We start from the raw sequence: 26,819 nt of genomic DNA on the forward strand, positions 1-26,819 counted from the left end.
GCAGGGAGAAGAAAGTGAACCAAAAGTCATTGGAAGAGTCTCTGGCCATCTGTAATCAGAGAGTTGGGCTGTGACTGTTCAAACAAAAGAGGCCAAACTGTGGGTGTGTGGGCATTCAGGTTAAGCAGAATAAACAGGGGGTGTAGCTTAGAGATCTCACGGAAAGTCCTGGGAGCTTCTGAGAAGGAGGAGGAGTTTTCTGTCATTAAGATTATATAAATGTGTTTATTGGCCAAGATTTCTGGGTGGATCTCTAGCACATGGGTGGGGCCACTCTAGTTTGCTTTATTGCAGATCTGAGTTGAAGTCTTCCCTGGGTTGCAAGTCTGTTTGTCCATGATGTGCCTTAGTGCGCTGGTTCTGGTGTCTCTATCAGCCTGCATGGCATTGGGTGAGTTCTTTTAAATACAAGCCAAAATACTTGCTCCAGACGGAGGCAGACAGAGATATGTATATAGCAAAGGTAAGATAGATTCTGCAGGGTTTTGATTCTCTCGACCTGGGCTTGCTTATGGGGTCACCCAGACCAGGATGCACTGGGATAGAAAAGGATAAATAACTTTGAGACCCAGGAGCACACGATGGTGAAGAAAGGCAAGGAGTCAACCCTGTGCCTCACAAAGAGAGGCAAAGATAGCTGTTTTCCTACTTTACTGGACTGTAGGGTAGATTAGAAAGATTTTTGTTGTTGTGCAGCATAGTGGTTGTTGAGAGAAAGTGTAAGAAACACATGGATAAATAAGGATAGATTTCAAATGGAGTGGATTAAAAGAAAAATAGGGTCAGGTCAACACATCAAGATGCAATGACCGTGGGAAAGGCATTTGTTTTAGGTGTTCTGAAGGGAAGGGACACAGAACTGGGTGAGGAGCAAAGGGGAAGAACCAGGCTCGGTCAGGAAAGTCTTGGCAAGTTGCTCTGTAGGATCTCCTCTGAACGAGGAGGTGAAGCAGCAGACATAGGTGTAAGATCTTTTTTTTTTATGTATTTGCTCATTTATTGGCTCAGCGTTCATACACTATTCTCATGTGATCAACTTAATTTCTCCCTCTTTCTTTTTTTTGTATTTTTTTGAATTATTTATTTATTAAAGATTTCCCAGCCACCGCCTCTCATTTCCCTCCCCCTCCCCCAATTAAGTCCCCCCCTCCTCAGCCCGAAAAGCAATCGGGGTTCCCTGTCCTGTGGGAAGTCCAAGGAACCCCCACCTCCATCCAGGTCTAGCAAGTAGAGCATCCAAACTGTCTAGGCTCCCACAAAGCCAGTGTGTGCAGTAGGATCAGAAACCCATTGCCATTGTTCTTGAGTTCTCAGTAGTCCTCATTGTCCGCTATGTTCAGAGAGTCCAGTTTTATCCCAGGCTTTTCCAGACACAGGCCAGCTGGCCTTGGTGAGTTCCCAGTAGAACATCCCCATTGTCTCAGTGTGTGGGTGCACCTCTCGCGGTCCTGAGTTCCTTGCTCGTGCTCTCTCTCCTTCTGCTCCTGATTTGGACCTTGAGATTTCTGTCTGGGGCTCCAATGTGAGTCTCTGTCTCTGTCTCCTTTCTTCGCCTGATGAAGGTGGATGCCTATATGTTTTTCTAATCAACCCAATTATAAAATGGGGCATTGAGCTGAACAGAGAATTCTCAACAGAAGAAGTTCAAATGGCCAAAAGACACTTAAGGTCATGCTCAACTTCCTTAGCGATCAGGGAAATGCAAATCAAGACAACTTTAAGATACCATCTTACACCTGTCAGAATGGCTAAAATAAAAAACACCAATGATAGCCTTTGTTGGAGAGGTTGTGGAGAAAGGGGTACACTCATCCATTGCTGGTGGGAATGCAAACTTGTGCAACCACTCTGGAAAGCAGTGTGGTGGTTTCTCAGGAAATTCGGGATCAACTTACTCCTGGACCCAGCAATACCACTCTTGGGAATATACCCAAGAGAGGCCTTATCATACAACAAAAGTATATGCTCTACGATGTTCATAGCAGCATTGTTTGTGATAGCCAGAACCTGGAAACAACCTAGATGCCCTTCAATGGAAGAATGGATGAAGAAAGTATGGAATATATACATATTAGAGCACTACTCAGCAGTAAAAAACAAGGACTTCTTGAATTTTGCATACAAATGGATGGAAATAGAAAACACTATCCTGAGTGAGGTAAGCCAGACCCAAAAAGAGGAACATGGGATGTACTCACTCATATTTGGTTTCTAGCCATAAACAAAGGACATTGAGCCTATAATTAGTGGTCCTAGAGAAGCTAAATAAGGAGAACCCAAAGGCGTAAGATCTTTTGAATTGCAAGGACAAGTAGGAGCACTGCCTGAATTGATTGTGGTGTAAGGTTCTAAGGGATGAGGACAGATGTGGTTCATGCTATGAGGTCTGGTTAAGGAAAGTGGCAAGGATCACTGGCTGGACTGGATAGATCCTAAGAGTGACAGACAGTTCCTGCAGAGTAATGGGTCCTACAAGTGAAAGCGTCAGACACACAGATTATATTCACAGTTAGTATATAGTGTAGCGTTGAGTCTCAATATATAGTCGCACTATTTCATTAGCTGAGAAATTGAGACTCGCAAAAACATATACTCTCCTCAGAGTTGTCTAGAAATTCATCTCTGGCTCATGAATCCAGAGCAAGTGGTCAGTCATCAGGGACCTGACAGCCTCATCCTTTCTTAGGTTTATATTTCCCATGGACATAAGATACTGAGAAAGGCCTAGAACTGCATAACAGTAAGAAAGGGATATGGAAATGAATGCTTCTGCACTGCTGGTCACCCAGGCAATGCCACTCTGATTCCATCCTTTGGAGGTTCATACTTCCAAATACTGTTAAGCGGGTATATTAAACAGTACCTAGCAAGACTTTAGGGAGTAGTAAAGGAACTGAAATGTAAATTTGGCATATAACTGTCAACTGCTGGTAACATTCTCGTCACCCCTTCTCATTATATCCAAACACACTTTACTTTGACTGATATGAGGGAAGGTTCATCACTGAACTAATGTCCCTCTATACCTAAGTGATTAGTAACCTGACATTTAACCATTTTGCCAATCCCTCCTCTTCTACTGCCCTGGCTTTCACGTCACGTGTCCTCCTGACACTGCTCTTGTGACTGCTCTCACTCTAAGCCGGATTCGTGCCTGTTTTGCATCTTTGGATCTCTCTCCTCACTTACACCTCCTCTACCTGCTCTAGCATCATTTGCACCCATGCTGTGACTCTCCCCGCAAGTGCACTTGCCGCTCCACCTGCCCCTTCCTCACCTTCTTCCGCTACCCACCGAGAGGACCAAACCCAAAGACATTTTCCTTTCTGTTTTGCTTCTTTTTGTCTTACTATTTATCCCAAGCTAGTCTAAACTCGAGGTGATCCTCAGAGCTCAGTCTCAGTCACAAGTGCATCCCATCACACCTGGCTAATGGCATCTTTTACCAAGATATTTGCTTGGTAGATCACTGCCTTCATCTTATAAGAAGCCAGCATCGCTTGCTCACACTTTAGTATACTGTTTTTTGCTTTTCTTTAGCCCTACATCAGGGCAGGTAACAAGTCTTCATTTCTTATTTATGTATTTATTTATGTATTTATTTATTTATATTTCTTCAGACCAGTTTCCTCTTAATTATTAATGTGCCCTATTCTCAGGAAAAATATTCTTAAACTTCATGAAAACAATCAACATGCAGTGTTGTTGTCTTAGATCTCCTCATGCCCAGGTTTCCCAGGAAGTCTGGTCCAAGTGACATGGGAATAATTTACACCAATGACAAAAGGAGAAAAATGTAGGATTGACTTCTAATGACATTAGGCCAGACCCCAAGCCTATAACTTCATTTTCTCCAAAGGGTTTACAGTGTTAATTGCTCTTATCTCTATAAAGCTCAATATTAGATTTTGGACGAGTTACGTTCTTATATACTAAAGATCTTAAAGTAAAAACTTACGTCATTAGTTAAATGCCAGTAAGTCAAAACTTTATTAGTTAAATGCCATTAAGTCAAAACATCACTAGTTAAATACCATTAACATCTCTACTCCAATCTTCATTTGTTTTTATTTACAGTAATTAGTAACAGAAACAATGAAAAGTAACCCCAATGTACCCACAATGATGTTGGTTATTGAAGCCATGTGTCATGGATGACATTTTATAAGATACTTTCCCATGAAGACGCCCCAGCACCACAAACTATTTTTCTATTTGATGGTGTGTGAAATTTTCTTTTGCATGCATATTTTAAGAATGTATACTTTTTACCCACACCATCTGTATACAATGGGGAACAATATGAAGGCAAGAGAACTCATTTCTTATGAATGATATTCTAACAACACAACTCGTCATCAAACGATGAAGCAAAGGGATTGTTGATGATGAAGTGTGGGAACGTCCTTCTGCCTCTTGAAGAAAGATCAAGTTTGTCACTTCAGATCTGCCAGCAGGTAGAAGGAAAACAGATGAGCAAAGATTGTCTGCTTTGCAAGAATGGAGCCAATGGTTCAGACAGGGCCTGATACCCAGTTTTCTTTACATTTAGATGACCTTACATAGAGTCACCAGGATATTTTAGAAGATCATTGTGATCTTGGGACCAAAACTGTTATTGCTGTATTCTTCTCCTCGGCATGAAACCTAATGGTATTTCCTTCCCTGACTTTTACCTTCTCATCCAAGATTATCTTACCCTTCCTACAGAATTCTACAAGCAGTCATGTGCCATCTTCCCCTCGTAGCCATGCCCTGTGCTATTCTGTCTTATGCTTATTTCCTCTTGCTCAGTTATCCCTCAGCCTTTCATCTTTCTTTAATTTATTTTTTTCTTTTTTAATGATTTTTATTGAGCTCTACATTTTTCTCTGATCCCCTCTCTGCCTCTCCACTTTCCCTCAAAACTCCCCCAAGTGCCCCATGTTCCTAATTTCAGGAGATCTTGTCTTCTTCTACTTCCCATGTAGATTAGATCTTTATATATGTTTCTCTTAGTGTCCTCATTGTTGTTTAAGTTCTCTGGGATTGTGATTCATAGGCTGGTTTCCTTTGCTTTATATTTAAAAACCACTTATGAATGAGTACATGTGATAATTGTCTTTCTGTGTCTGGGTTACCTCACTCAAAATAATATTTTCTAGCTCTATCCATTTTCCTGCAAAGTTCAAGATGTCGTTATTTTTTTCTGCTGTGTAGTACTCCATTATGTAAATGTACTACATTTTCCTTATTCATTCTTCAGTCAAGGGGCATTTAGGTTGTCACCAGGTTCTGGCTATGACAAACAATGCTGCTATAAACATAGTTGAGCACATGTCCTTGTGGCACGATTGACCATCCTTTGGATATATACCCAAAAGTGGTATTATTGGGTCTTGAGAAAGGTTGTTTCCTAATTTTCTGAGAAATCATCACACTGACATCAAAAGAGGCTGTACTAGCTTGCATTTTCACCAGCAATGCAGGAGTGTTCCCTTTTTACCACAACCTCTCCAGCATAAGTTGTCATCAGTGTTTTTGATCTTGGCCATTCTTTCAGGTATAAGATGGAATCTCAGAGTTGTTTTGATTTCTATTTCTCTGATGACTAAGGATGTCAAACATTTCCTGAAGTGTCTTTCAGCCATTTTAGATTCCTTTATTGAGAGTTCTCTGTTTAGGCCTGTGCTCCATTTTTTTTTTATTGGATTATGTGTTCTTTTGGTGACCAATTTCTTGAGTTCTTTGTATATTTTGGAGATCAGACCTCTGTCTAATGTGGGGTTAGTGAAGCTCTTTTCCCATTCTATAGGCTGTCATTTTGTCTTGTTGACCGTGTCCTTTGCTTTACAGAGGCTTTTCAGTTTCAGGAGGTCCGATTTATTAATTGTTTCTTTCAGTGTCTGTGCTGCTGGGGTTCTATTTAGGAAGTGGTTCCCTGTGCCAGTGTTTTCAGGTGTACTTCCCACTTTCTCTTCTATAAGGTTCAGTGTGGTTGGGTTTATGTTGAGGTCTTTGATCCATTTGAACTTGAGTTTTGTGTATGGTGATAGATATGGATCTATTTTCATTCTTCTGTGTATTGATATCCAGTTATGCCAGCACCATTTGTTAAATATGCTTTCTTTTTTCCATTTGACATTTTTTGCCTTTCATCTTTCTCACCTCAAGTGCCAGTTCCAATGTGATGGCACCAATCAGAAAGCCTCCTCCTTTCCTCTAAATCCTGATTCTCCTCTCAGGATGCACTTCCTTCATCTCAGCATTTGCCTGGCTATTCTGAGATAAGGGGTAACTTCTTGTTTGTTTCCTCATCCAACATGTGTTTCTGCCTAGGATCTTACTGGCTCAGAGTTTCCAGAGGCTTCTAAGAGGGAAGCCAAGGTTTTGTTTATTTTAGCCTATTCTGTTTTTGCAGCGACCTTTGGATGGATACTTTTCTAGTTCCAATCTCAGCTTACTTTTTTCATTTAGTGCTCTGACATAAGGGCAATTTTCTTCTTAGTCTTTTTGTGTCAGAAGCAAATGAGACCTATGATAGTTCAAGTGACTCATTCAATGACACACCATCAAACTGTCCCAATCCACCTAGAACCCAGGTCTGACCTTTTCCTTCTATGAATTTATGTGTCCTCTCTTTGTCCACCAGGACACCCATCCTCACCACCTGTGGTGAACACCAGGCATGGCAAAGTCCTGGGGAAGTATGTCAGCTTAGAAGGTTTCACACAGCCTGTGGCCGTCTTCCTCGGCGTCCCCTTTGCCAAGCCTCCTCTTGGATCCCTGAGGTTTGCTCCACCACAGCCTGCAGAGCCCTGGAGCTTTGTGAAGAATGCCACCTCCTACCCTCCTATGTAAGCCTCTGGACTGATTTGGGGCCTCTTTCACTTAGGAAATATGTGTCTCAGTGATGCAGGAAGGAATCCAAACAATTATCTCGTCTACTATACATTGCTTTGGAATCTTTCAGGAATACTATAGAATGAATCATTTCAGAACCATAATAGCTTTCTGTAGTCCTGTGTTCAGCAAACATGCCTCGAGCACCTGTTGTGAGCCAGGTATTCTCTAGTTTGAAGATCCGTTAATGAACCAAACTCAAAGTCCTATAATGACTACACTGTGTTTCAGTACGAGGGAGAGACAAGAGAAAGCACAGGAGTTAACAAATACATAATACAACATGTTAGAATATGACAGGTAAGAAAACGAGACATTCCAGTGTTATCTATCCCAATGCTCTCTCTTCTTTGCCAAAAATTGGTGGGGAAATGGAGTAGGGAATGCCTGTCCCAGACATGTCTAGCTCTCCACTAACAACCAGTTAACAACCACTAACAATGGTTTGTGTGCCCCAATTAGCCTGATCAGATGGTAAAAATTCAGCAGTTCTATATGGCCTTGTAGCCACCCCCAGAGAACCCAAGACACTCACAAACATTAGTTAAGATGTTATTTCTTTACTAGGTAAGGACTATCTGAGGATATCCAAGATTCCACCTCTGGCTGCCTTCTTTCCTTTTATGAAATCATATCTGTTGTTTTTATGTTCTGATACCAAATATAGTTTATGAGTACAGTAGACAAGTCAAGAAACATACAGAAACAAATGTAAGAAAACAAAAACCACATACAATGTTTCTACTCACAGAACTGTTATAATGGCATTAATGTTACTTATTTACCTGTTGTCTGTTTCCAGAAAATGGGTCATACATTTGCACAGCATAGGGGGCTGCCTGGCTTACTCCTTCTGTCAATACCCCTCTGACACTAAATATCGCAGTCTGACAATTAATAACAACCTAACATCCAACACTGAACTGAAACGTGTCTACTCAGTCTCTAATATAGTGTCATTAGATTGTCTTTGGTATTCTCAATGGTATATATAACACTATGATCTTATGGCTAATAACTGCACATATTAATAACTGTTTTAGGGTCAGTGCTAAGAAATAACATTTCTGAGGAAAGAGTAAGAGTCTTTTGTTAAGTTTCCCTCCAGGAACATCCAAGTATGTCGGCTTCTTCCTTAGATACATGAGAAGATTCATTCACAGACACCTGCCAGTGCTTGGGCTTATTAAAAGAATAATCTGTGGCCACTAGAAAGATGGCTCAACAATTAAGAGCAGTTGCTGAGCTTGCAAAGGACCAGAGTTTATTTCCCATCACCAACACTGGGTGGCTCACAGCTGCCTGTAAATCCATCTCTAGGCTATCCAATGCAACCTTCTCCATGGGCACCCTCACACTGTGTGTATACCCTCATTTACACATACACATATGTATAAATAAAATAAATAAAAATGAATACTTTGTGAATCTTGGGTAAATAAGCAAATAATATAATAACTGGAACAACAATAAATATACTTTAGTGTTGTAGAATTTATTTGAATACTAGTAAAGTTGAATTTTCCTCATTTTGATCATTTGACAAATGTTATTGCTTTTATGAGTACTATACCCCTTACTTTTGTTGATATAAGAAAGCCTCAAGAGAATAGGCATCTAGACATGCCTTTCCTGGCTTCACGTTAGCCACTCGGCAACTTGGTCATCCTGGCACTGAGAGCCTCACTGTTTCTTGTACATACTGAGGCCAGGTGACTTCCACCTGTGTTACATAAGTTTGGATAATGTTACTTATAATTTACTTGGATTAAAAGCACTTCAAAGCCTGAATCATCCTAGCTGTGTGATCTTGGGCAGACTCTCAAACTTTCCTGTCTTGGTTTTCTCATCTATAACCTGAGAGTAAACGGAGAATCCAAGTATAGGGATGGCTTGCCCCATGAGTTTGTACATTAGGGGAATGTATATCAGTACCAGACACAGTTGCTAGCACTTTATCTTTGAAATCTGTTATCAGAGAATGCAATAGTGATTGCTGGAATAAGAAGACAATAAAAGACCTGATATGCAACCCCCTTAAGCACTCACCTCACATGGACCTGGGAGGCTGGGACTCAGAGCAAAGCTTGAATTCACTCAAGGCCATCCAGCTCATCAATGGTTGAAGCAGGACTAGAAGACAGTTCTTGTGAGGTCATCACACAAAGTTATCACTCCTGACCTGCAACAGGCTGCCATCGGAGGGAACCCTTTGCATTAATAGGAGTCTCCCAAGACGTAGAGTATAGAGGACCACAGATACCCTGCAGCCCACTGTCTAAAGCACATAGGAGGGCAGAGCCATGTACTGGTAGTGTGGGACGTCATCTCCCAGAACAGGGCACTATATGAGCATTTTTGTTCTTGGCCCAGAGCATCCCAAGGCTCTGGAAGGGGGAGGCATCAAGTTTATCTCCATCTTCAGGAATGGGAAACTCTAAGAACCCCAGGGTTCCCACTCATATTCTTAGATACCCTCTTACCAATTACACCCAAGTCTGGTCTAGGGAAAATAGCTCCACCCACAGTGCCAACCCTTCAAGTGCAGTGTCCACCCCAAGGTGATGTTTTCAGCTTTGTTCTAGAGGAACATCTGCTATTTTCTCTCTCCTCCTAGGTGTTCCCAAGATGCGGTGAGAGGGAAGATAGTCAATGACCTCCTAACGAACCGCAAGGAGAAAATTGATCTCGAGTTTTCTGAAGACTGTCTCTACCTGAATATTTACACTCCTGCCAACTTGATGAAGAAGAACAGAGACAGGCTGCCGGTAAGTGCACAACCCACTGACTCAGACCCATGAGCTCCAGCATCTAGATCTCTGGGCCACTAGAAGGCAACAACAGCAGCTGGACACAGGATACATGGTCGGACTGATTCAAGGGACTCCTCACTGCATTGTTCCTTATTTCACCATTGCTCAAAGACATCAGACTTGCTGCCCACCTGGAATTACAACCTGATTTTTACATGTTCTCTTATGCTACTAACATAACATAGTGGAAGAAGACCACTTTCAGTTATTAGATTAGAATCTGATCCCAGAGCAGCTAAGACACAATTTACAATGATGTCAGTGCCAGAAAGAGAAAAATGAATAGCCCAAGCCTTTTTACACAGGTAGAGAAACTGAGGCTTGGGTAGAGAAGAGGGTACACAGAAGGGGTCACAGGACAAGAGCTTGGGCCTTCTGTTTTCACATCTGTGCTCCTAGGCAGGGGCTGGCAAGGGAGCTGTGTGCTGCCTTTTCCCCCACATCGCCTGTGACAGCTTCTAGGTGGAAACTCTAAAGTAAGGCCTGTGATTGCAGTAGGGAGGGAGGACTCTGGGCAATCTCATTGGCACTCTTCTTGTCTGTTGCCAACTTTCTGTGATTTTATGATTTCTCCCTCCCCTCCCTAGTTGCCTTTGGCAGGTGCTGATGGCCTACCTAGTGAGTCAGCATGTCCTATAGAAACATGAAGAGGCAGGGATAGGGCAGGCTGCCAGTTGTAGGCCAGAGTCCTGGGGAGGACTACTGTAAAAGAGATGATTCTTGAAGTGGAATAAGACAGGGTGTGAGAACTCACCCAGTCTCCCAGAATCCTCTAGGATAGAACTCAGAGTGAAGGAGGAGGCTGTAATCTTGAGAATAGTGTTTGGTTCTCAACATGTATAGTTTGCATGAGGAGGTGAGAATAAGTTTCACTCCGGCTCATTGATTCGCCTCTATTGTGGACTCAGTGTATCTACATAGTCAGTCTCTGGCTCATAGGGAATAGGAACACAGACCATTATGGAGAGCCTTGTCCTGTGGTCTGCACATACATACACATCATAACGTCTTGAGCATGTCATTGCCCACCAGTCCTTGTCCTCAGGTTTTACTCAAGATGAGTTTGACTCAGCCCTTTCTTGGACATAATTAGTTCTATAGGAGGAGAAATAGGACCTTCAGGAGCCTGGGGGTAGGAGGTAGGTCCCCACTCCAGCAATGAGCACAAGGCCTTGACTGCAGGGTCTGGGTTTGAATCCTTGGTCTACATTTCACTTGCTGAAAGACCACCCCATGTCTTACCTTCTTAGTTTCTCCTCTTCACATAAGAATTATCCCTGTGGCCACTCAATGGTGACTGCCTAGCCAGTCCTGGTTCAGTAGGTAGGACAGCAACTGCGATGTACCAGAGAGAAGGGATTATGGTCTTACTCTGTTAATGCCATAGAGTTTCAGGAGATCCAACTCAGTCCAGCAGCATGTTACTGGATTGTGACCTTGAGCCATGGCAGGAGATAGGAACTCAGTGTGAAGTCATTGGGGCCAGACAGCTGCCAGGTCCCATCTCCAGCTTTTACTAGGGGGTAGTCTCTCGTGCGCACCTATATTCCTATCTGTCAGGGTGGACCGTGTAAGTATCTACATTGTAGATCATCATTTAAAATTACTCAGAACACTCTCACTGAATATTTTTTATTATTTTTATTAGTAATTGATAAGAAAAAAAAGCAGCTCTGCCGGCGCAGGAAATCCAATTAGGTCAAATCAAACCAAATCTAAACGCCCATTGTTTTATTAAGTCAGATGCTCTCGGGTGGCCAAGCGCATGGCAGGGAGACAGGATAGCAGGGAGCCCATGCAAACTCCAAACCATGTGTTTCTCCTCTGGGAGCTCACTTAAATACCCTGTGGGAGTGGCATGCTGGGATTTGGAGTCCAGACCAAAGCAACTCCCAGGTCAGGGAGTCTGGGATAGATGCCAGGGGTTGGGGACTATGCTCCCAACTTAACAGTAATGTTATATAAATATATAACATATATAATGTTATGCAACATTATAAACTTTGTCTTCTCTCTGTTCTATCACGCATGAGCTTTTTAAATCCAGAAACTGTGAATTAGAGGCTATCGTGTCCTCCCTCCGCCTCAAGTCTTCTCACAGTCTTTGATGTGTTCTAGGCACTCAGGTACTTAAATGACTGAAGACGTCATAGAGGATGTGTATGTGAACTGGGCTTCGCAGGGTGGGATAGAACTTGAGTGTGCAGAGACGACAGAGAAAGGGAACATTGGGAAGGGTACCATTGAGGTTGTGTGTGGATCTTGAGACAATCCTCACATATGTTGGTATTATCAGAGCTGAAAGTAAAATTTGAATACCGCCCCTTGCTAATTTTTAGGCATCAGGATGGTGCAGTGGCCGAGAGCATGTGACATCCCTGGCTCCCTCTGTTTCCCGTGATAGTGCTTCTTACTTTGGGAAGACCTGGATACACACTGTAAAGGGTGGGCCCGTGAAGGAAAGTCGAGGATGGTGACTGTGGTGGCCTCCCGGGCACAGCCACACGAGATGAGGACAGAGACACCTTTTGCAACCAGCTGCCACTCCTATTTGAGTGGTGGTTTCCCAGAGCCAGGGTCTGGTCAAGAAAACTAAGCCAGAAAACACATGAGCTCCTCCCCAGTTCTACTTTCTATGACCAGGATGGTTCTTTTCTTGTTGTCCAGGTGATGGTGTGGATCCACGGAGGAGGACTGGTGGTGGGTGGGGCATCCACCTATGATGGACTGGCCCTCTCTGCCCATGAAAACGTGGTGGTGGTGACCATTCAGTACCGCCTGGGCATCTGGGGATTCTTCAGGTAGGGTTTCGGACTTCTTTTTCTGACTTCTTAGACCTGCCTTGGTCTTTAAAAAAAAAAATAGCAACATCCCTGAAAGTGATTGATGATAAAGAAGAGTGAAGTATCAGGCTCAGAATCTGGGTGGCCCAGAGCCAGCAAACGGACTGGGCTATTTCAGCAGAGTCGGGCGATGAATGGCTCTACAATGCATTAGTGCAGGAAATGAACTTAAATCTGTAGGATAAAAGGGAAAAGCACATGGGAAGACAATAAGCTGGGGAGAAGAGAGGGCCGGATTGTTGTCTTGGTTTTCTTTTCATTGCTGTGATAAAAACATCATAACCAAAAGCAACTTAGGAAAGGAAGATTTATTTGGCTTTTACATCCCAATCATTGCTGATCCCTGAGGGGAGTTAGGACAGGAATTTGAGAAAAGAACTGAAACAGAGACCATGGAGGGATGTTTCTTACGGCCTCATGATTTTACCTTTGCCTCTTTCCTTGTGACTGTCTTTTCCTAGTGGCATGATATTGAATCTATTGGCTTGTGTTCTGCAGTGCAAAATGAATGTAGTCAGATTTTGTCTTTTTATATCCCTAACGGCAGTGGGATGGATGATGGATACTCAGTACACCGTCGCTAAAAGAAACAGTGAGAGCCCCACAAAGATCAGTGTAAGGATGGGAAGCAGGGAAAGTCCTCTAAGTCAGGCATTAAAGCATAGCCGAATTCTGGAAGGTTCCCTGAGGACCCCCAGTCTATCCGATATTGTTGGCTGTTTTACTCTTTTGTATTGGAGGGGGTGACACCCAGCTCCCAAATAAATCACACACGGAATCTTATTCTTAGTTTTGAATGCTTGGCCTTGGTTTGGCTTGTTTCTTGCCAGATTTTCTTAACTTAAATTATCCTATCTTTGGCCTCCAGGCTTTTTTCTTTCTCTGATCCTATATATCTTTTCTTTTCCTTTGCTCAGTGTCTGGGTGTGTAGCTGGGTAGCTGCATGGCTGGCCCCTGAAGTCTTCCTCTTCCCTTTCTCGTTCCCAGATCCCTATTCTCCCAGATTTCTTTTCATATTTATCCTCTCTGCCTGCGAGCCCTGCCTATTTCTCTCTCTTGCCTCGCTATCAGCCATTCAGTTCTTTATTAGACCACCAGGTGTTTTAGACAGTGCCTGTGCCAGCAGCACAGCTTCACAAAGTTAAGCAAATGCAACATAAGCAAAAGTAACACATCTTAAAATAATATTCTCCGACAATACAAGGACCTGGGATGGGAGCCTTGCTATTCTATTAATGTCCCCCTTTATTTTCTTGTAGCACAGGGGATGAACACAGCCGGGGGAACTGGGGCCACTTGGATCAGGTGGCTGCACTGAGGTGGATCCAGAACAATATTGCCAGTTTTGGAGGGGACCCGGGTTCTGTGACCATCTTTGGAGAGTCGGCAGGAAGTGAAAGTGTCTCTGTTCTTGTAAGTGTCCCTGTCAATCCAAGCTTAGTTTTGGTGAATTTGCTATGGGAGCTCTTGGAGATCAGACATCTCCAAGGACCAAAGCATCTTTCCTTTCAATACAGAATTTCAGGAATCTACTTGTTGCAGAACACTAGATGAGGAGGAGTTAAGGAAAAAACTAAGTCTTTGTCATCTAGAAAGTGTACTGTCCAACTTTGTTTTCCAGAACCATAAGCTGGTCCAGTTACAGTCTTGGACAGCCACAATCTTAGTCTTCTCACTTGGTTGATTTTCCACTTTGTTAATTATTTAGCATCAAGACTCACCACTTCTCATAGATCATCTATGATCTATCTGTATCTATTGGTCATCTAAAAACCAATGTATGTATCTATCTATATAATCTATTTACAACATCTATATATGCATCTACATCTGTCTGTTGATCTATGCACTTGTCCATAATCTATCAATCCATCACTCATCATATCTTTATCATCTCTCTATCCATTCTCTGACTCATATAGTCTAATTATATTCTTTTTTATAGTGACACTTTCCTTAATAATGTGATGTCATATAAATATCTTCCCAAACATTATACATTCTTATATAACATTCTGATTTATAATTTCATACTATTTCACATCAAAATTGAGGAGTTGCTTGTTTACCTAATATTGTAATATATGGGTGTTGAAGTATTTCAAATGTTTCTATTACAATAATACGATATTAATTAAATGTCCTCTGTACCTCTGATCATTTCACACTTCCCTGCCCCTCTCTCTTTCACTTTTCTGTTCATTGTTCCATAAGCTATATCCTCAGTCCTTTTTATCATGACACTCTTTTCTTAGGGTAAGTTCTGAGTAATAAATATTCTATGGCAGAATTTGCAGCTAGAAATTGCCAAAACTATCTTTCAGGTACTTTTGATCATCGCAATGGCAGTTGTCACCCATTTTCTGTTTTGTTTCTAAGTGGATACTCCGGTTCCACTGCACTGAGGTTGTGTGGGGTATCTCTGATTTGAGGTTGCAGAAGCAGGCCAGGATAGACGAGGTTCCCTCCTTTCCACAGAGCAATGCAGTCCCTCGATGGGAGGGTAGGGGAAGGTAGGGGGGAGAAGAAGGAGGCTTAAATGGCAGTAAGCAAGGAACCTGAGAGTTCAGCAAGGGATGGGTATGTGAAAGAGGCCCGAGAGAGGAAGGGGAAGGAGGAAATTTATGTAACTATTATCTCAAAAATGATTATAGAAAAGATAAGCTGGCTCTCTTGGGTGTATCAAGTCTTTCCTCCTCCCCTCTTTCCCCACAGGTGCTGTCTCCTCTGGCCAAGAACCTCTTCCACAGAGCCATTTCTGAGAGCAGTGTGGTCTTCACTTCTGGGTTATTTACGAAGGATGTCTCTTCACTGACTAAAGTCAGCTCCACACTGGACAGCTCTTGTCTCCTTTCTCCTGATTTCCTGGGTCTGGGCAGGGTTGTCTTTCTGCCTATGAGATTCAACCCAAAGTACGAGTGGTTGAACAGGAGGTGCTTTTAGAGCTGCATCTAAGCCACATTCTGCTGGTGCCTTGCCAAGCTCCCTCTGAATCGTGTTACTCAGATGGCCTGCAGTTCTGCACTGGTTGCATGTTGGGCCAGGGTGTATATCACCTGTGTTAGTTCCTGTACACTGGGTGCCGGAAGCTGAAGTCAAATGACCACTAAGTGAGGGAACGGGTCTGAACTAAACAGTGGAATCATGGGTCCTGACTCTTCAATTGTCTGTTCATGGTTTCTTTGAGATATTTTGGGAATTATAAGGGACCAGAATCAGATATGTGACACATTGATATCTGCTGTCACAATAATAATTAAAACAGAAAAAGCAATTCATGGGCCCCAGAAGCCACACCAGCTGCTCTAAAAGTGTTAACAACACTTCCCTGTCTTTAGAGATGGGGTTTAGGATAGAAACCACTGTCTACACAAATGCTGGATACTGATGTTGCTCTTGACCTCTGCGGTTACCTGAAATCTTTTACAGAAAGTTGCTGTTACTGCTGGGTGCAAAACCACCACGTCTGCTGTCATTGTGCACTGCCTGCGCCAGAAGACGGAGGATGAACTCATAGAGGTCACGCTGAAAATGGTGAGTGTGTAGTGAACATTCTCTGCAGGCTTCAACCCAGGCTTCATCCAGTCTTCCCTCATCGGACTCTAAAGTGCCAGAAACAGGGGGGGTTTGTTAATTTTAAATTATGTGTTGATTTTTACCTATTGGGAGCAGTATCAGTCAATGATGCCAACTGCAAATTTTGTGCTTTCTTTTTAAAAATATTTTTTTTAGCTTTTGAAATTAAAACATAATTACATCACTTCTCTCTTTCCTTTCATTCCTCACGCCCCTCCTCTTACGTTCTCTCAAATTTTTGACCTTTCTTTCTTTAGTTGTTGATGTGTGTGTGTGTGTGTATGCATGTGCACACATGCTGAAAATGAGTGTCAGTGAGCTTCTAGGAGTCAGAGTTTTCTGTTGTAAGAGCACACTATTCTTTGAAGCTTTAAACAGGAAAATAGATGGGTTGGAATAGAATCCTTAAGTAATCAATGTCTTAGTATGTGCCTGGATCTGGGTGTTCTGAAGGTATTACCGAGAATCTATACCTAAGCTTTATCTTCTGTGACTTCCCTCGGAAGCATGCCTGTTTCCGGGAAAATAAAAGTTATCAGCATGCTACACTTACACCCTCTCTGCTTAGAAACTGTCCAGCATCAACGTTTGAGCAATAGCTTTAGTTCAAACTTTGTTGAACTGAAACTGTTATGTACCCATTTTGAAGAATGACCTCTGTTCAGGAATATGGTGACCCTCTCATACCCAGACGTCTGAACTTATGAAGTGAAAGTAGGGGAGTGGGAAGGAATAGAAGGCTCATCTCATCCTGCTAGTTCATAACCCTAGCTCAGCCTCCCCTTGATGCTGCCACATCCTCTCCACCTTTTTCTACTAAAATTGGGGTGTTGCAGACAAGAAGGAAATGGGGGAATGGTTGTAAGAGAATGTAGGAACAGGGGGGAAAAACGTTCTCCCCAGAGCTCCAGTGACCCTGACTCTGGGTCCTAGGACCTGTTGACTCTCTGTTGCCCCTCCCTCACCGTGCTCCTCCCTGTACCCTGCAGAAAGGATCCCATTCAGGGTTCTTTAACACCAGCCAAGGAGGAACTAGGAGCACAGACTAAATGATCAGATTTTATATCAAGAAGGCTGACCACCATAATGTGCCTTTATTTCCACAGAACTTCTTGAAGCTTGATTTACAAGAAGATACCAAAGAGGTAAGGAAGTTTTTAAGCTTGCTCCCTTAACAGCGTTAGTCTTCAATTAACTACAGTTGGTAGAATTGCCCTTGGTGGAATCATACTGATCTCTTGTGTGTGCTGTTGAGGCCAAGAGCAGCAAAGTCACTGGATCGTTGGTACAGCCACAGCAGCATGGCTGGCCCTGCTCCCCTGACTGCCAGTTCAGTGCTCCAAATCATTATTTTATTTTTTGTGTTTTTTAAATTGATTTTTATTGAGCGCTACATTTTTCTCTGCACCCCTCCCTGCCGCTCCCCTCCCCTTCCACCCTCCCCCATGATCCCCATGTTCCTAATTTACTCAGGAGATCCTGTCTTTTTCTACTTCCCATGTAGATTATATCTATGTATGTCTCTCTTAGTGTCCTCATTGTTGTCTAAGTTCTCTGGGATTGTGATTTGTAGGATGGTTTTCTTTGCCTTATGTTTAAAAACCACTTATGAGTGCGTACATGTGATAATTGTCTTTCTGTGTCTGCGTTATCTCAAACATTTTTTTTTACAAATTTTGATTCCAAAATTAGTAGAGGATACAGTTATTATTTTAACTTTTGTTGTCATTGTTAGCAATGAAGGCAAAGAAAGAAGCTAGTCACAAAACCTTTGGCTCAGCAATTTCCTTAGAATATTTTATTCTTTGTATTTACCATGCTGTTATCACTCTGACTAACTCAAGATATTGGTCATCTAGCTGAAGGGACTTCTAAATTCCTCCTGTTTCTCTGTTCTTGATATTGGTGTGAGAGAGTCAAATTGACAGTGTTTTTAGGATGTCTCAGGAACAGTTAGTAGTGTAAGGAATAGTGAAGACTAATTCTAGGGTAATATGCTACAGTTGAAATATATCATACATGACACATGTTTAATTTGAGTCAAGGAGCCCCTCTACCCCTTCTTTGCCACCGTTATCCTGCTATAGATAGATGTCCCTACTCAGGCCTTTGTAACTCTAGACTCTAGCTGCTCCCTTCCAAGGATCCTGAGTGTCTGTGGCCACTCCCCACAGTCATGGGGTCTATGTTCCAGCTGCAGTCACGGGGTCTACGTTCCAGCTGCAGTCACGGGGTCTAAGTTCCAGCTGCCCCCTTAGATAGGAAGAGCAGAAGATGCAGGAGATTTATTTTAGACACTGTTCTGCTCTTTCCCCAGCACTATCCCTTTACACCAACTGTGATTGATGGAGTGGTGCTGCCCAAGGCCCCAGAAGAGATGCTGGCTGAGAAGAATTTCAACACTGTCCCCTATATAGTGGGAATCAACAAGCAAGAGTTTGCCTGGATCCTGCCAAACGTGAGCATGAACAAAACTGTTTGACAGGTGCCCCTCCCCCTACCGATTATCCATCCAACTGTGCACCCATAAGGTCTTTGTTCAAGTCTTGTTTGGTGTCTAGGGCAACTGTCCCTGTTGTTATGAGTGGAGTCTTCCACGGTAACACTCTTGGGCCTCACTTGTCACCTGTCATCTGAGAAATGCTGGTCTGGGAACATGTTGTCATTGCTTTTCCCAGGCTTCTTGGGCCTGGAGAGACAGTAATTGCACCGGTGAAATAACCAAATAAATCAAGAAAGAAGCTGAGAGTTCAGGAGCGTCAGGCTCGGGCACAGAAAGACCCACTTGTACATGGCCCCTCAAGTCTCATGGATCCCATGGGTCCTCTCAGTGTCTCAGGGACAGTGTTCAGAAAGGTGATCTGACTGATTTGTTTCTAATAGGTAAAAAAGAGGTTTTCTTCTTTAGAGATTGCAGAACTCGCCAACAGTGGTTAAAACAGGACAGGTTTTACCTAGTAATGGATAACAGGGAGGGAAGGATTAAACATGACCTGGACTCAAATCCCTGACACCAAGACTGGAGATGTTTTCAGTAAGACGGAATATAATTGCCACTTTCTATAGTGACTTATGTAAGAAAGATGCCAGAAACCAGTCTTCCTATCAGTGGGTTGTCCCTAAAGAAAGTGTAATTTCTGCTTGAAAGCATTGGACTTTCTCAGGCAGGCATAGCAGGGGCTCATAGTGCCTTAAGTTGCTGAAACCATGCAGGAAACTGGGTTCTAAGAGATGAGGTCAGTACATGCTGAGAGTTTTGCAACCCTTACTGGGGAATTTCAGATGTAATCACAGAACCCAGCTATAATGACTGTAATGGGGATGTAAGGACCCAGACTGTTGCTGTCACTGGGCTTTCTTCTACTTTAACCCTTGTCTAAATATTCTCTCATTGCCGAGGGAACATAGTTCCCCTAACCTGATAAATAAGTTTATAAGTGTCTTTATCTCACTTCTTCAGTTTCTATAGACAAATCTCTTTGTTTTATTGATCTTTGTTAAACTCCAGGGAGACCCGTACCTGTGGGGAAACAATGGTTTTACCCTGTAAAGATTTGTTTCTTGTCCTTGTTTAATAAAATGCTGATAGGCTAGTAGCCAGGCAGGAAGTATAGGTGGGGCGACCAGGCAGGAAGTATAGGTGGGGCGACCAGGCAGGAAGTATAGGTGGGGCGACCAGGCAGGAAGTAGAGTGGAGGTAGGGCAATGAGAATGGGAGGACTCTGGAAAGAGGAAAAGTTCAGTCTTCAGTTGTCACCCAGACAGAGAGGAAGCAAGAAGAGAATGCCTCGCTGATGAAAGAGCCCAAGCCACACGGCTGACACAGACAAGAATGATGGGCTAATGTAAGAGTTAGTTAATACGAAGCCTGAGCTAATAGACCTACTAGTTTATAGTTAATGTAGTAGGCTTCTGTGTATTTCTTCAGGACTGAATGACTTTGGGACCTGGTGGGACAGAAACCTCTGTCAACAAGTACCCAGGGATGAGGAGCTAGAGCTGTAATCTCCCAGAGGGCAGGATGGTTTTCCTGGTTGTCTCTTCCTATTCATCCCTGAGAATTCACAAACACTTAACTATTTTTTAAACAGCTAATGGAATTTCCACCAACTGATGTAAAACTGGACAAGGAGATGGTCACGTGGCTCCTGACAAAGACTGCTTATTTCTTTGTAAGCATCTTACAGTCCACGGTAACTGGCTGAGGGACTGGCCCAAATTACCAACCATTTCTTTTTCTTTTTCTTCTCTCATGCATTACATCCTGATTGCAGTTTCCCCTCCCTCCACTCCTCCAAGCACCCCCCACCATGTCCACTCCTCCTCCACTTCCCCTCAAAGAAAGATCAGGCCTCAGCCTTCACAGGGATAGCAAGTAAACAAGGTTACAATAAGTCAAGGCACAAACCTTTATATCAAGGCCGAATGAGACAATCCAGTAGGAGGAAAGGGGTCCAGAGCAGGCCAAAGAGTCAGAGACAGCTCCACTCTCACTGTTAGGAGTCCCACAAGAACCTCAAGCTAAACAACAATAGTGTATATGCAAAGGACCTAGCTCAGATTGACACAGGTTCATGATCGTCACTTCAGTCTTAGTAAAAAAGGATTGAGACTCACTCGGGCTCTGTACCCATGTTTTCCAACTTTATGATTTTGTCACCTCAGGAAGGATATATAGAGAATACAGAAAACTTACAACCAATGAAATGTCCTCAACTGGCTGGAAAAGCCACACTGCTCAGCTGGAGGTGGTCACTTTGTTCATCCATTTCAGAACATACCGGAAGATGGGATTCCTGCTGCCATCGAGAAGTATTCACTGGACACAGATGACCCAGTCAGAAATAGAGACTTGTTCCCAGAGTTGATTGGGGATGTGATGTTTGGTGTGCCATCTGTGATTGTGTCTCGTAGCCACAGAGGTGAGTCCAACAGGTGGAATGGGCGCAACCCACTGACCAGATTTGGTCTCTAACCTCCTAACCTCTGAAGATAGGCAGATGTAGAAGCTCCTTGTGGTGAGGCCTCAAAGTTTGGTGCAGAAAGAGTTCTGTTCTGTTTGGTTCCTGGCAGTAGCAGGCTCTTCGGGCAGGTTGCAATTATGAGCAGTTAAGTTTCGAGTTGATCCCAGGAAACATCCTAGGGAGGTGAAGAGCAACCCAGGAAGGAGATGGAGGCCAGTCAGTGATGCACAGCTAAGCACTTACCTGCTGTGGGCAGTTGGCTCTGAGGAACTCTGAGAATAATCAGACGAGTGGTTTTAGGTTATTGCTTCTGAGCAAGAGGAAAGGATATTTATCCACCACTGCTCATTTGTCATTGGTGTTGTTTTGATCTGCTGCATATGGGAAGAACAGTTTACAGTGACCAGAGAAAGCTTTGAGGCAAAGGGCTCCTAGTGTTACCAGTACTGGGGTAGAAGTCAGGCTTCTTTGCCCAGACAAGATGGCCGCTGTAAACATGGTGAGGAAAGAGAGACTTATTTTGGTCATGGATTCAGTATGTGCAAAGAAGACTCTTTTGTTTTGTCCCTGAGGTGAGATTCATCATTTTGGGGAGCATAGTGGAGCAAACATGCTCACTTCACAACACACGAAGAGAAAAGTGCAGAAAGAGGTCAGGAAAGACATCTCCCTTAGTGACACGATTTATTTTAATATGAGGAAACATTATTTGATTTTCATTTGTTGATTTCCTCTCCTGTAATTTTATTCTATTTACTTATTATTTATAAGTACTTTGGGAGTCTATTTTGACCCCAGACCTCTTACACATGACCTTTATTGTGTCAAAATATACTCCATCTTACACCAGGTGGTATGGCCTTTAATCCCAGCACTCAGGGAGGTGGAGACAGGCTGATTTCTGTGAATTCAAGGCCAGCCTGGTCTACAGAGTGAGTTCCAACATAGATAGAGCTGCACAGAGAAACCCTGTCTCAAAAAAATCAAGTATATACATATATATGTATATATTCCATCTCTTTTATTTGGTCAACTTTTTAATTATGAAAGTTAAATTTTATCAAACATTTTTCTGCATATAATGAGGTGCCTGTTTTTGTTCTCTCCCTTTAACATGATGTAGCATAGTTCCCATGTGTGTTAAACTCACAAGTCTAAGTACTGTTTGGCCATGGTAAATTATCTATTCATTATGTCATTGAATTGGTTTGCTGGTGTTGTGTTGAGTATTTTCCCATCTGTATTCATTAAGGAACTTGGTATAGTTTTCTTTTCTTGTAGTGTCTTGTCTTATTTTCTTATCTGTGTGTTTCTGTCCCCATGGGAAAGAAACTGGAAATGTTCCATTGACTTTTGATGAAACTTGGTAAGAATTTGAGATACATGGTTCCCAGTTCTTTAAATATTAGTTGTGATCCTTCATGGAAAGCATCACTTTTCTTGGATAAAAAACATGAATCACTAACTCAAGTTCATTCATTATTGATCTCCAGATTGTCTGTTTCTTCTCAGTTCAGTTTTGGTAAGATTTATTGAACTAATAGTTCATCTTCTTCTTCAAGGTGATCCAATCTGTGTTCATACAGTTGGTTGTAATAATCTCTCATGAGCTTTTGAATTCCTGTGGCAACTACTGTAAGATTTTTCATTTTTATCCTCAAAACCTTTTAAATAAACCTTTATAGTCTCACAAATCTCTCTGTCTCTTTCTCTGTCTTTGCTCATCCCCACCTTTATCTCTGGATATTTAACTCAGTTCCAAACTATTCTCGGTGAGAACTCTGTCACTGGACTGCATTCCCAGCCCTCCCAGGGCATCCCTGTCTGACCTTCGTTTGCTCCCTTCTCTAGCTTTAGGCTTGGTTTGTTTTTCTACTTCCTGCCTCCACTCCCCATACTTTATGTATTTTATGTCAGAAATCACATCATTCTGTAAGGACAGTTTATTTTAGTCATAGAATATTTGTATTAGTTATAACTGTTAGTGCTATTTTTGACTTTCAACTTTAGGACTTGGAATTCACTTGCCACGACTCTAGAATGTCCTAAACTCTATTTATATCTTTGACATTTGTGCTAACAGGTTTCATGTTATCTCTTTACTTCACCTTAAAAAGCTCTACTAATTTCTATAAGATATGTCTACTCATAATCAGTTAATTAATCAGTAAGTTTTTGTTTATTTCTATTCTTCTGAATGGCAGCTTTATACACTGTGTTATTCCTGAAACATAAAAGACTTGGATTCACTATCTGTGTAATTAAATTTTAATAATAATAATAATATCACAGAGATACTTGCAGACTCATGTTCAGTACTACACTATTCACAATAGTGAAAAAGTAGAACTAACCTAGATCTTCACAAATGGATGAGAGGGGTAAATAAAATGTGGTATATACAAAGTGAAATTTTATAAAGAAAATGGTTACCATATTTGCAAGAAAAAGAACTGAATGAGAAATCATGTTTAAGTAAAATAAACTTGACTTAGTGAGGGGGGCTTCTACCGAAGATCCCGGGTTTCGGCACCACTTGAGGCAGGCTTCTTGACCGGCGAGGAAGAAACACCCACCACACACGAGGATTCTTCTCAGATCACGCTTTACTGGAGTGCATTTGGTTGAGGGAGAGCATAAAGAAAAGGGGGGCAGAAAACGAGGGAACAGGGGAGAGAGAGAGAGGGAGAGCGGCGAGAGAGAGAGGGAGAGCGGCAAGAGAGAGAGACGCTAGAGAGAGAGAGAGAGGAGAAAGAGAGAGGGGGGCACAATGGCCACTGCTTATATTGGGAATTGGCACATGGGTCGCCCTGTGATTGGCTGCCACCATCAGCTGACACCAGACTGCATTGAGATAGGCCCAGGGACCCATATTCACTGCGCATGTGGGAAGCGGGGACAGGCAGCTCTCAAAGGCATAGCCAAATATGGAGTTGTTTATAACCAACAAGACAGGATGTGGTGCCATCTTATAATGGCGATCTTGTCTGGCTCCCTGCAACTTAGGAAGATAGATATGATGAGAATCCCTCATATGGGGAGTTCAGATTTACATTTGTATGTATATGTGCATGGAAGAGATAAACTAGAAAGAAGCCAATGAGAATAGAGGAGATCCTTGGGAAGAGGGGAGCAGAAAGAGGGCAGTGTTAGACATTGTTCTAAAGGTAGAATAGCAGGGTGTGGTTACAAGGAAAGGCCCAAGCAAGTGGTAGGAATAGGCATGAAGGGCAGTGGGGTAAAGAAACAAATAAAACAAAATATATGTGGAAATATTATAATGAAACCCACTACTTTTATGCTAATTTGAAACATTAATTAAGAACATAAATAGCACTTTCAGGCAAGTAGTTGGATTTGCTTTGCACTCCTGGAAATGAGTGAATAAAACACAGGGACATGTTCAACACCACTCTGACTAGAAGATGCTTCGTGGTTGTGAGTCTTCCTGGAAGGAGCCTGTACCAGAACATTACCATGAATTCCTATCTGGTTTTTTGGGGAGTGTATTTTGTTCATTAGTTTTAAAGTCCATGAATGCCTGACTCAAGTACCCCCTCCACTTCCCATTCATGACAGCCGAGCATGTCCAGGTGATGCAAGAGGTCTTCTGCTCTGCTGAAGAGCAGGGCTTCCTTCACACTATACCATCCAAGGACATGCCTGATAACATGAACTGTGCATGAATCCATGTCTCCCCAGATGCTCGAGCCACCACCTACATGTACGAATTTCAATATCACCCAAGCTTCTTATCAAAACCAAATACCGTGATGGGAGACCATGGAGATGAACTCTACTCTGTCTTCGGAGCTCCTATTTTAAGAGGTAATGGTGCTTCGCTCCCTGTGTGCTGGTGGTTAAGAGATCTGGGTTCCAGTTCTGCTTCCGTGACCCTGAGCACCTTTCTCCTCTCCTAAAATTTATTTCCCAACTCAGGGTAACAGGAATGAGGTAAACTGTCAGGTGCCGAGGCTTTCTCCCACTCCAGCACACCACAGGAAAGGTTTCATGCTTTATATCAGGTTGTTGAGCACTAATATAACGAACAGAAATGTATCTTTTAATTCCCCCACCTGAAGATAAGAATTCTGCTGCTTGATTTCCCACTTAAAATGGCATATCAGAATGTGAGTTAAGAAGATGTCAAGCAGTTGCTGACCATGAGTCTGATGTCATGTGCACCTGTCTGTCTATATGCTTACCTATTATCTAAAATTTGTCTTTTACTCATATTATAGCAAATAATATATTTTTTAAACACTTTCATGAACATCTTTAACACCTTAATTCTCAGTAGTTCATGTGATTTGTCCCATTTCAATGGCTGCTGATAACACCCTCAGGGCATCTCCCAATTAGGTATGTTTTAGGATGTTTTCTATTCTAATATCTTTTTCAAACTGTGAATATGGAAGTCTGAAGGGGATCTTGAGAAAAGACACACATACCAGAAATGCTTTCATACAAGACATCACTGAACTGCAGCATCTGCAGCCAGAGTAGGGGAGAACTGGACCCTGAGTACAGAAAACAAAGCCAGCTAGGAATGAAGAGGATGACCACTGCTGAGTCCTGGATCATTCATTCTCAAACTGAAAGTGCACACCAGCTAACTATGGCCTTCCTGCAATGAATAATTGGACTCAGCAATTGTTGAGTTAGAACCCATGTTCTGCATTTATAACAAGCTATTACTGGGTCATGAACTTCATATTGAGCTATAATATTATATATATAATAAGTAATATAATATTATATATAAATAATCATATTTCCCACAGGTAATGCCTCAGAAGAGGAGACCAACCTCAGCAAGATGGTGATGAAATTCTGGGCCAACTTTGCTCGGAATGGGTGAGAACAGTACAAAGACATTGCCAAGATATTGGGCAGGATGGGACTGTTGGGAAGAGGTGGGTTCTAAGGTATAGGCCATCAATTCACAGCCTGCAGTCACAGTGCTCTGACAACAGTGCACTCCAGTTTCTTGTTGTGCACAAGCCTTTGGCAGAGATAAACCAGGAATCCCTAGAAACATCATAGGAATGTGGGTCCACACAGTAACTTTAAGAAATTCTGTTCCCAGGAACCCCAATGGGAAGGGGTTGCCATATTGGCCAGAGTATGACCAGAAGGAAGGGTACCTGCACATTGGAGCCACCACCCAGCCATCCCAGAGACTGAAAGATAAGGAGGTGACTTTCTGGACTGAGCTCAGGGCCAAGAAGTCACCACAGACAGACAGTACACACTGAGCTGTGGGTAGAAACTCTTCCAGCCTCAGGAGCCCAGAAAAGTTGAGATGAAGCTACTCCTTAGAAGATGCTTCACGGCCAAAGATGAATCTTTGAGAAGATTGGAGAATTTTGTTATGGGGATGGGCAGGGGACAGGGAGGGAAATGGATGAGAATAAATTTGGAGAATAAATGTCCATTTTGTTTTATTTTTTTATTTTTTGGTTTAACAAGTAATACCATATATTCTCTTACAAATTTCAGGAAAAATATCAACTCATTTTATCCTGACCATTGTATTATAAAGTACTTATACCCACAAGAGATGTACAGATGTTTCTGACTGGAGGCAGGTCGAACCAATTCAGGAATTACCAAATTGTGACCATAACAAACTGAAAAAAGTTGGTAGCACATAGTACACAACTAAAATATATAATAAAAATATAAAGATATCTGGGGGAGAAAATAAAGCTTTTCATTCTTTCTCCATCAGAACTAA

At 42.4% G+C, this 26,819-nt stretch overlaps 1 protein-coding gene across 1 annotated transcript; it reads left to right on the top strand.

Annotated features, from left to right (window-relative positions):
* The first annotated feature begins 339 nt into the window (after positions 1 to 339).
* On the top strand, positions 340 to 26,337 carry LOC102000107 (carboxylesterase 1E-like). Its single transcript, XM_005345626.2, has 14 exons — positions 340 to 391; positions 6,632 to 6,836; positions 9,500 to 9,650; positions 12,363 to 12,496; positions 13,799 to 13,952; positions 15,255 to 15,359; positions 15,969 to 16,073; positions 17,222 to 17,260; positions 18,433 to 18,573; positions 20,207 to 20,287; positions 20,890 to 21,037; positions 24,782 to 24,907; positions 25,864 to 25,936; positions 26,169 to 26,337. Exons 1-14 carry the CDS (start codon positions 340 to 342, stop codon positions 26,335 to 26,337), a joined length of 1,683 nt encoding a protein of 560 aa, XP_005345683.1.
* Positions 26,338 to 26,819: the final 482 nt, after the last annotated feature.

This window comes from Microtus ochrogaster, chromosome 4 (genome assembly GCF_000317375.1).
Source record: "Microtus ochrogaster isolate Prairie Vole_2 chromosome 4, MicOch1.0, whole genome shotgun sequence".
NCBI classification, from domain to species: Eukaryota; Metazoa; Chordata; class Mammalia; order Rodentia; family Cricetidae; genus Microtus; species Microtus ochrogaster.

Excerpts from the sequence above, each read along its gene's own strand:
- LOC102000107 (XM_005345626.2), top strand. The coding sequence starts at position 340 with ATGTGCCTTAGTGCGCTGGTTCTGGTGTCTCTATCAGCCTGCATGGCA. Across the intron at positions 6,837-9,499 it reads GCCACCTCCTACCCTCCTAT|GTGTTCCCAAGATGCGGTGA; the intron begins GTAAGCCTCTGG and ends CTCTCCTCCTAG. Across the intron at positions 20,288-20,889 it reads CAAAGACTGCTTATTTCTTT|AACATACCGGAAGATGGGAT; the intron begins GTAAGCATCTTA and ends CATCCATTTCAG.